General features: G+C 57.4%; 1 protein-coding gene across 1 annotated transcript in view; it reads left to right on the forward strand.

The window, feature by feature from the left end:
• Positions 1-8,385: 8,385 nt before the first annotated feature.
• renbp (renin binding protein) overlaps positions 8,386-10,323 on the forward strand; it is an 18,262-nt gene continuing 16,324 nt past the window's right edge. The window contains 1 exon segment of the mRNA XM_078430223.1: positions 8,386-8,475. Within this exon segment, the coding sequence (XP_078286349.1) occupies positions 8,386-8,475 (90 nt within the window).

A 10,323-nucleotide genomic window follows, 5' to 3' on the forward strand; every position in this document is an offset into this window, starting at 1 on the left:
ACCCAACATGCCCCGGCTATGCAGCGCAGAAGAACAGGCTCTTCAGCCCCGCCTGCCCACACCACCCAACATGCCCCGTCTACACAGTGGAGACAGGCTCTTCAGCCACGCCTGCCCACACCGCCCAACATGCCCCGTCTACACAGTGGAGACAGGCTCTTCAGCCACGCCTGCCCACACCGCCCAACATGCCCCATCTACACAGTGGAGACAGGCTCTTCAGCCACGCCTGCCCCACACCGCCCAACATGCCCCGTCTACACAGTGGAGACAGGCTCTTCAGCCACGCCTGCCCACACCACCCAACATGCCCCATCTACACAGTGGAGACAGGCTCTTCAGCCACGCCTGCCCACGCCTGCCCACACCACCCAACATGCCCCGTCTACACAGTGGAGACAGGCTCTTCAGCCCCGCCTGCCCACACCACCCAACATGCCCCGTCTACACAGTGGAGACAGGCTCTTCAGCCCCGCCTGCCCACACCACCCAACATGCCCCGTCTACACAGTGGAGACAGGCTCTTCAGCCACGCCTGCCCCACACCACCCAACATGCCCCATCTACACAGTGGAGACAGGCTCTTCAGCCACGCCTGCCCACGCCTGCCCCACACCGCCCAACATGCCCCGTCTACACAGTGGAGACAGGCTCTTCAGCCACGCCTGCCCACACCACCCAACATGCCCCGTCTACACAGTGGAGACAGGCTCTTCAGCCACGCCTGCCCACACCGCCCAACATGCCCCGTCTACACAGTGGAGACAGGCTCTTCAGCCACGCCTGCCCACACCGCCCAACATGCCCCGTCTACACAGTGGAGACAGGCTCTTCAGCACGCCTGCCCACACCGCCCAACATGCCCCGTCTACACAGTGGAGACAGGCTCTTCAGCCCCGCCTGCCCACACCACCCAACATGCCCCGTCTACACAGTGGAGACAGGCTCTTCAGCCACGCCTGCCCACACCGCCCAAACATGCCCCGTCTACACAGTGGAGACAGGCTCTTCAGCCACGCCTGCCCACACCGCCCAACATGCCCCGTCTACACAGTGGAGACAGGCTCTTCAGCCACGCCTGCCCACACCGCCCAACATGCCCCGTCTACACAGTGGAGACAGGCTCTTCAGCCACGCCTGCCCACACCGCCCAACATGCCCGTCTACACAGTGGAGACAGGCTCTTCAGCCACGCCTGCCCACACCGCCCAACATGCCCCGTCTACACAGTGGAGACAGGCTCTTCAGCCACGCCTGCCCACACCGCCCAACATGCCCCAGCTATGCAGCGCAGAAACTGGGCCCTTCAGCCCCGCCTGCCCACCCACCCAACATGCCCCATCTACACAGCACAGAAACAGGCTCTTCAGCCACGCCGTCCAACATGCCCCATCAACACAGGAGTGGAGACAGGTTCTTCAGCCCAACTTGCCCACGCCGCCCAACATGCCCCATCTACACAGCATGGAAACAAGCGCTTCAGCCCCGCCTGCCCACGCCGACCAACAAGTCCCAGCTACACTAGTCCCACCTGCCCGCGTTTGGCCTATACCCTCCAAACCTGTCCTATCCATGTACCTGTCTAACTGTTTCTTAAACGTTGGGATAGTCTCAGCCTCAACTACCTCCTCTGGCAGCTTGGTCCATACACCCACCACCCTCTGTGTGGAAAAGTTACCCCTCAGATTCCTATTAAATCCTTTCCCCTTCATCATGAACCTGTGTCCTCTGGTCCTCGATTCCCCTACTCTGGGCAAGAGACTCTGTGCATCTACCCGATCTATTCCCCTCACGATTTTATACTTTATATTTTATATGAAGTGTGGCGACTCTTCTGTGATCCACCATCTAACACTTTTGTACTTTGTCCAATTGAGCCTCGTAAAGCAGGATTGTCACTGCACTGGAAACAATCAAAGCTGGTTTGGTGCTTGTCTGAAGAAGGGTGTCACCTATCCATGTTCTCCACAGATGCTGCCTGACCCGCTGAGTTACTCCAACACTCTGTGAAACCTCACCTATCCATGTTCTCCACAGATGCTGCCTGACCCGCTGAGTTACTCCAACACTCTGTGAAACCTCACCTATCCGTGTTCTCCACAGATGCTGCCTGACCCGCTGAGTTACTCCAACACTCTGTGAAACCTCACCTATCCATGTTCTCCACAGATGCTGCTGACCCGCTGAGTTACTCCAACACTCTGTGAAACCTCACCTATCCATGTTCTCCACAGATGCTGCCTGACCCGCTGAGTTACTCCAACTTTTTGTGTCTATCTTCTGGGCAAAAGACTACCTGAACTATTCCCCTCGTGATTTTATACACCTCCATAAGATCACCCCTCGTCCTCCTGTGCTCCAGGGAATACCCAGCCTACTCAACCTCTCCCTGTAGCTCAGACCCTCTAGTCCTGACAACATCCTCGTAAATCTTCTCTGAACCCTTTCCAGCTTGACAATACCTTTCCTCTAACACGGTGCCCAGAACTGAACACAATACTCTAAATGTGGTCTCACCAACCTCTTATACAACTGCAACATGACCTCCCAACTTCTATACTCAGAAGGTTGTGTAGGAAGGAACTACAGATGTTAGGTTTAAACCAAAGATAGACACAAAAAACTGGAGTAACTCAACGGGACAGGCAGCATCTCTGGAGAGAAGGAACGGGTGACGTTTTGGGTCGAGACCCATCTTCAGACTAATAAGGGAAACGAGAGATATAGACGATGATGTAGAGAGATAAAGAACAATGAATGAAAGATGAGTAACAATGATAAAGGAAACAGGCCATTGTTAGCCGTTTGTTGGGTGAAAACGAGAAGCTGGTACGACTTGGGTGGGGGAGAGGATGAGAGAGAGGGAGATGCAAGGGTTACCTGAAGTTAGAGAAGTCAATGTACATACCGCTGGGGTGTAAGATGCCCATGGGAAATCTGAGGTGCTGTTCCTCCAGTTTGCGCTGGGCCTCACTCTGACAGTGGAGGAGGCCGAGGTCAGATTGGGAATGGGAAGGCGAGTTTAAAGTGTTCGGCAACCGGGAGATCAGGTAGGTCCAAAGATGTCCTGGTGTCTAAACTGCAGAGGACACAGTTTAAGGAAGGGGAAAAGATTTAATAGGAATCTGAGGGGCAACTTTTTCACACAAAGGGTGGTGGGTGTATGGAACGAGCTGCCGGAGGAGCTAGTTGAGGCTGGGACTATCCCAACGTTTAATAAACCGTTGGATAAGACAGGTTTGGAGGGATATGGTCCAAGCGCAGGCAGGTGGGACTAGTGTAGCTGGGCGGTGTGGGCAAGTTGGGCTGAAGGGCCTGTTTCCACACTGTGTCACTCTGTGACTAACGTTGCCTCCTATCCACAGGAAGGTGTGGTCAACATGGATGATCTAACCACACTGGAGGAGGAGGAGGAGGAGGAGGAGGGAGAGCGAGGACCATGTGCGAGTCCTGACCCTACCCCTGCATGCTCACCATGCCATCGCCAAGATGGAGGAGTTTGTGTTCAAGGTAAGCCTGCCTCGGCCCCTTAATTCTGAGTCCTAGACTCTCCACTAGTGGAAACATCCTCTCCACATCCACTCTATCCAGGCCGCTCACTGTTCCAGTCCTAGACTCTCCCACTAGTGGAAACATCCTCTCCACATCCACTTATCCAGGCCGCTCACTGTTCCAGTCCTAGACTCCTCCCACTAGTGGAAACATCCTCTCCACCCCCACTCTATCCAGGCCGCTCACTGTTCAGTCCTAGACTCTCCCACTAGTGGAAACATCCTCTCCACGTCCACTCTATCCAGGCCGCTCACTGTTCCAGTCCTAGACTCTCCCACTAGTGGAAACATCCTCTCCACCCCCACTCTATCCAGGCCGCTCACTGTTCCGGTCCTAGACTCTCCCACTAGTGGAAACATCCTCTCCACATCCCACTCTATCCAGGCCGCTCACTGTTCCAGCCCTAGACTCTCCCACTAACATGAGGCGCTGTTCCTCCAGTTCAGTTTGATTCCTTTGTTACCTCACAGCTGACTGAAGTGATGGTGGGGAGGGTGTGGGGTGGAGATGGGGTGGGTGGAGGGTGACAGGGATCTCCCCCACAGGCATGCCATGGTGCTGGCTGCCCTAGGTTGGTACTGTACGTGTGGTGTGTGTGTGTGTGTGCATGTATGCGTGTCAGGGAGGGTGTCAGACTTTGAACGAGATGTCCCCACTCTTGGGGGGGGGTTAGGTTTGTCACGTGTGCTGAGGAACAGTTAAAAGGTTTTTGTATGCAATCTAATCCGATCAGATCAGTTTAGTTCAGTTTAGTTTAGAGATACAGCACAGATGAGGATGTTTCCAGGACTAGTAGAGGGTGTGAGCTACAGGGAGAGTTGAGTAGGCTGGGTCACTATTCCCTGGAGCGCAGGAGGATGAGGGGTGATCTTATAGAGGTGTACTAAATCATGAGGGGAATAGATTGGGTAGACGCACAGAGTCTCTTGCCCAGAGTAGGGAATCGAGGACCCAGGTTAAAACTGGTTAGGGATAAGGGAAACGAGGGATATAGGCAACGAGAGATGTGGAGATCAGAGGGACACAGGTTCAAGGTGAAGGGGGAAAAGATTTAATAGGAATCTGAGGGGTAACTTTTCCACACAGAGGTGGTGGGTGTATGGAACGAGCTGCCGGAGGAGGTAGTTGAGGCTGGGACTATCCCAACGTTTAAGAAACAGTTAGACAGATACATGGAATAGGACAGGTTTGAGGGATATGGGCTGAACGCGGGCAGGGTGGGACTAGTGTAGATGGGGCATGTTGGTGGTGTGGGCAGGTGGGACTAGTGTAGATGGGGCATGTTGGTCGGTGTGGGCAGGTGGGACTAGTGTAGATGGGCATGTTTGGGCGGTGTGGGCAGGTGGGACTAGTGTAGATGGGGCATGTTGGGCGGTGTGGGCAGGTGGGACTAGTGTAGATGGGGCATGTTGGGCGGTGAGTGGGCAGGTGGGACTAGTGTAGGTGGGGCATGTTGGGCGGTGTGTGGCGGGGTGGGACTAGTGTAGATGGGGCATGTTGGGTGGTGTGGGCAGGTGGGACTAGTGTAGATGGGGCATGTTGGTCGGTGTGGGCAGGTGGGAATAGTGTAGATGGGGCATGTTGGTCGGTGGTGGGCAGGTGGGAATAGTGTAGATGGGGCATGTTAGTCGGTGTGGGCAGGTGGGACTAGTGTAGATGGGGCATGTTAGTCGGTCGTGGGCAGGTGGACTAGTGTAGATGGGCATGTTGGTCGGTGTGGGCAGGTGGGACTAGTGTAGATGGGGCATGTTGGTCGGTGTGGGCAGGTGGGACTAGTGTAGATGGGGCATGTTGGGCGGTCGTGTGGCAGGTGGGACTAGTGTAGATGGGGCATGTTGGGCCGGTGTGGGCAGGTGGGACTAGTGTAGATGGGCATGTTGGGCGGTAGTGGGCAGGTGGGACTAGTGTAGATGGGGCATGTTGGTCGGTGTGGGCAGGTGGGACTAGTGTAGATGGGGCATGTTTGGGCGGTGTGGGCAGGTGGGACTAGTGTAGATGGGGCATGTTTGGTCGGTGTGGGACTAGTGTAGATGGGGCATGTTGGTCGGTCGTGGGCAGGTGGACTAGTGTAGATGGGGCATGTTGGGGCGGTGTGGGCAGTGGGACTAGTGTAGATGGGCATGTTGGTCGGTGTGGGCCGGGTGGGACTAGTGTAGATGGGGCATGTTGGGCGGAAGTGTGGGCAGGTGGGACTAGTGTAGATGGGGCATGTTGGGTGGTGTGGGCAGGTGGGACTAGTGTAGGTGGGGCATGTTGGTTGGTGTGGGCGGGTGGGACTAGTGTAGATGGGGCATGTTGGGTGGTGTGGGCAGGTGGGACTAGTGTAGATGGGCATGTTAGTCAGTGTGGGCAGTGTGGACTAGTGTAGATGGGCATGTTGGGGCCGTGTGGGGCAAGGTGGGACTAGTGTAGATGGGCATGTTGGGCGGTGTGGGCTAGGTGGGACTAGTGTAGGTGGGGCATGTTGGTCGGTGTGGCAGGTGGGACTAGTGTAGATGGGGCATGTTGTCGGTGTGGGCAGGTGGAATAGTGTAGATGGGGCATGTTGGTCGGTGTGGGCAGGTGGGAATAGTGTAGATGGGGCATGTTAGTCGGTTGTGGGCAGGTGGGACTAGTGTAGATGGGGCATGTTAGTCGGTGTGGGCAGGTGGGACTAGTGTAGATGGGGCATGTTGGTCGGTGTGGGCAGGTGGGACTAGTGTAGATGGGCATGTTGGTCGGTGTGGGCAGGTGGGACTAGTGTAGATGGGGCATGTTGGGCGGTGTGGCAGGTGGGACTAGTGTAGATGGGCATGTTGGGCGGTGTGGCAGGTGGGACTAGTGTAGATGGGGCATGTTGGGCTGTGTGGGCAGGTGGGACTAGTGTAGATGGGGCATGTTGGTCGGTGTGGGCAGGTGGGACTAGTGTAGATGGGCATGTTGGCCGGTGTGGGCAGGTGGGACTAGTGTAGATGGGGCATGTTGGTCGGTGTGGGCAGGTGGGACTAGTGTAGATGGGGCATGTTGGGCGGTGTGGGCAGGTGGGACTAGTGTAAGATGGGGCATGTTGGTCGGTGTGGGACTAGTGTAGATGGGCATGTTGGTCGGTGTGGGCAGGTGGGACTAGTGTAGATGGGCATGTTGGGCGGTGTGGGCAGGTGGGACTAGTGTAGGTGGGGCATGTTGGGTGGTGTGGGCAGGTGGGACTAGTGTAGAATGGGCATGTTGGTCGGTGTGGGCAGGTGGGACTAGTGTAGATGGGGCATGTTAGTCGGTGTGGGCAGGTGGGACTAGAGTAGGTGGGGCATGTTGGTCGGTGTGGGCAGGTGGGACTAGTGTAGATGGGGCATGTTGGGCGGTGTGGGCAGTGTGGGACTAGTGTAGATGGGGCATGTTGGGCGGTGTGGGCAGGTGGGACTAGTGTAGATGGGGCATGTTGGTCGGTGTGGGCAGGTGGGACTAGTGTAGATGGGGCATGTTGGGCGGTGTGGGCAGGTGGGACTAGTGTAGATGGGGCATGTTGGGCGGTGTGGGCAGGTGGGACTAGTGTAGATGGGGCATGTTGGTCGGTGTGGGACTAGTGTAGATGGGGCATGTTGGTCGGTGTGGGCAGGTGGACTAGTGTAGATGGGCATGTTGGGCGGTGTGGGCAGGTGGGGACTAGTGTAGGTGGGGCATGTTGGGTGGTGTGGGCAGGTGGGACTAGTGTAGATGGGGCATGTTGGTCGGTGTGGGCAGGTGGGACTAGTGTAGATGGGGCATGTTAGTCGGTGTGGGCAGGTGGGACTAGTGTAGGTGGGGCATGTTGGTCGGTGTGGGCAGGTGGGACTAGTGTAGATGGGGCATGTTGGGCGGTGTGGGCAGGTGGGACTAGTGTAGATGGGGCATGTTGGGCGGTGTGGGCAGGTGGGACTAGTGTAGATGGGGCATGTTGGTCGGTGTGGGAAGGTGGGACTAGTGTAGATGGGGCATGTTGGTCGGTGTGGGCGGGTGGGACTAGTGTAGATGGGGCATGTTGGGCGGTGTGGACAAGTTGGGCTGAAGGGCCTGTTTCCACACTGTAGCACTCCATGACTCTGAGAAACAGGCCCTTCAGCCCACCGAGTCCGTACCGACCAGCAATCTTATACGGTCATAAGGGATAGTAGAATTAGGCCATTCGGCCCATCAGGTCTACTCCGCCAATCAATCATGGCTGATCTATCTCTCCCTTCGCATATTAACGCTATCATACACTGGGGGCAATTTTAACATTTTTATACCAAGACAATTAAACGACAGAGAAGGGTCTCGACCCGGAACGTCACCCGTTCCTTCTCTCCGGAGATGCAGCCTGACCCGCTGAGTTACTCCAGCACTCTGTGTCTACCTTCGGTGTACGGCAGTACTGTGTTCTGTGTCAGTCTGTGTGAGACCGAGAGAGTGACACACTGAGTGTGTGTGTGTGTGTAAGGGTTTGTGTGCGAGAGTGTGGTTTGTGCGCCTGTATGAGAGAGTGTGTGCATGATTGTGCACATACGCACATGTGTGCATGCATGCTAGGTGCATGTGCGCGCAGGTACAGGTGTGTGGGCATGTGAGAGAGGCTCCGCATGTGTGTGCGTGCACGTGTGTGCGTGTGCGTGTGTGTGTCTACAAGTGTGTGGGTGTGTACATGTGTGTGGGTGCGTACACGTGTGTGTTTACATATGTGTGTACGCGTGTGTGTGTACAAGTCTGCATCATACACGTGTGCTTCTGTGTGTACACGTGTGTGCCTACATGTGTGTGTGTGTGTGTACGTGTGTGTGTGTGGAGGGGGTGCTGCGTGTGTAACGGGCCTGGCCGCTGGTGTGACAGACCCTGTGGAGGGCCATGGTGGACGGATGGAGATGTGAGCGGCTGGGACCGGGAGCCAGACTCCGTAAACGCACCAGCGTGCTGCTGCTCACCAGCCTGCACAAGGTAGGTGTGTGGGTACCGAGACCACCCGCCCCTCACCCGGTATCAGCAACGCTCCCACCCCCCCCCCCCCCCACCACCAGCACTCCCCCCACGCCACCACCACCAGCACTCCCCCCACGCCACCACCACCAGCACTCCCCCCACGCCACCACCCCGCTAACACCAGCACTCCCCCCCCACCACCACCCCGTTAACACCAACACTCCCCCTACCAACCCTGAACCCCAACTTACACCCCTCCCCATCCGTCCGTGTACCCCAGCACTTACTCTCCACTCCCCCCCCCCCCCCCCCCCGTTCTATACCCCTCCGTATCAACCGTGGACTACTCAGTGACCAGCTGAGCAGTAAGAGTGTGATCTACTGATTTGACTCCCCTGGTGTTCTCCGCCCCCTCTCTCTGCCCCCCTCCCCCACTCTCTCCCCCTCCCTCTCTCCCCCACTCTCTCTCCCCCTCCCTCGTCCCCCTCCCTCTCTCCCCCCCACTCCCTCCCTCTCTCCCCCCCCTCCCTCTCCCCCCCCCACTCCCTCCCTCTCTCCCCCCTCCCTCTCTCCCCCCACTCTCTCTCCCCCCTCCCTCCCCCCTCCCTCTCTCCCTCCCATCCCTCTCTTTCCCCCCATTCTCCCCGCTCTCCTCCCCTCTCTCCCTCCCCTCCCTCTCTCCCCCTCCTCCCCCTCCCTCTCTCCCCCCTCCCTCTCTCTCTCCCCCCCTCCCTCTCACTCTCTCCCCCTCCCCACTCTCTCCCCCCACTCTCTCCCCCCCTCTCTCCCCCCCTCCCTCTCTCTCTCTCCCTCCCTCTCCCCCCTCCCTCTCTCCCCCCACTCTCTCTCCCCACTCTCTCCCCCTCCCTCTCTCCCCCTCCCACTCTCCCTCCCATCTCTCCCCTCTCTTTCCCCCCATTCTCCCCGCTCTCTCCCCTCTCTCCCTCCCCCCTCCCTCTCTCCCCCTCCCCCCCCTCCCCTCTCTCCCCCCTCCCTCTCTCTCTCCCCCCCTCCCTCTCACTCCTCTCCCCCTCCCACTCTCTCCCCCCTCCCTCTCTCCCCCCTCCCTCCCCCTCCCTCTCTCCCCCCCTCCCTCTCTCTCTCCCCCCTCCCTCTCACTCTCTCCCCCTCCCACTCTCTCCCCCCCACTCCCTCTCCCCCTCTCCCCCCTCTCCCCTGTAGGTGTGGGAGGCCGCTGGAGGGTGATTCCACACGATGTGCTGCCCGACTGGCTGAAGGACAACGACTTCCTGCTGCACGGACACCGGCCCGCCCATGCCATCATTCCGCGCCTGTTTTTACAGCATCTTCCGCTGCACACCGAGACTGGCAACATCTGGACACATCTGCTCGGTAACCCCCCCTTCCCCCCCCCCCCCCCCCCCCAACCCCAGACCCGGGTTTGATCCAGACTACGGGCGCCGCCTGTACGGAGTTTGTACGTTCTCCCCGTGACCTGCGTGGGCTTCTCTCCCAGTTTCCCCCCCACACTCCAAAGACGTGCAGGTCTGTAGGTTAATTGGCTTGGTATAATAATAATAATAATAATACATTACATTTATATAGCGCTTTTCATACACTCAAAGACGCTTTACAGAGATTTTGAGAACATAGGGAAATGAATAAATAGATAAATAAGTAAAGAAATAAATGAACAGAGAAAGGAGACAGTAGGTGAGGTGACCTTCAGTGGTTGAAGGCAGTGCTGAACAGGTGAGACTTCAGTGATGGTTTGAATGTGGTGAGTGTGGGGGAGTCTCTGACGGTTTGGGGTAGTGAGTTCCATAGGGTGGGAGCAGCGATGGAGAAAGCCCAGGATCTGAGTTTGGTCCGGATGTGGGGGGGGTAGGAGATTGGCAGCGGCAG

Source organism: Rhinoraja longicauda, chromosome 39 (assembly GCF_053455715.1).
Source record: "Rhinoraja longicauda isolate Sanriku21f chromosome 39, sRhiLon1.1, whole genome shotgun sequence".
In the NCBI taxonomy this organism is placed as follows: domain Eukaryota; kingdom Metazoa; phylum Chordata; class Chondrichthyes; order Rajiformes; family Arhynchobatidae; genus Rhinoraja; species Rhinoraja longicauda.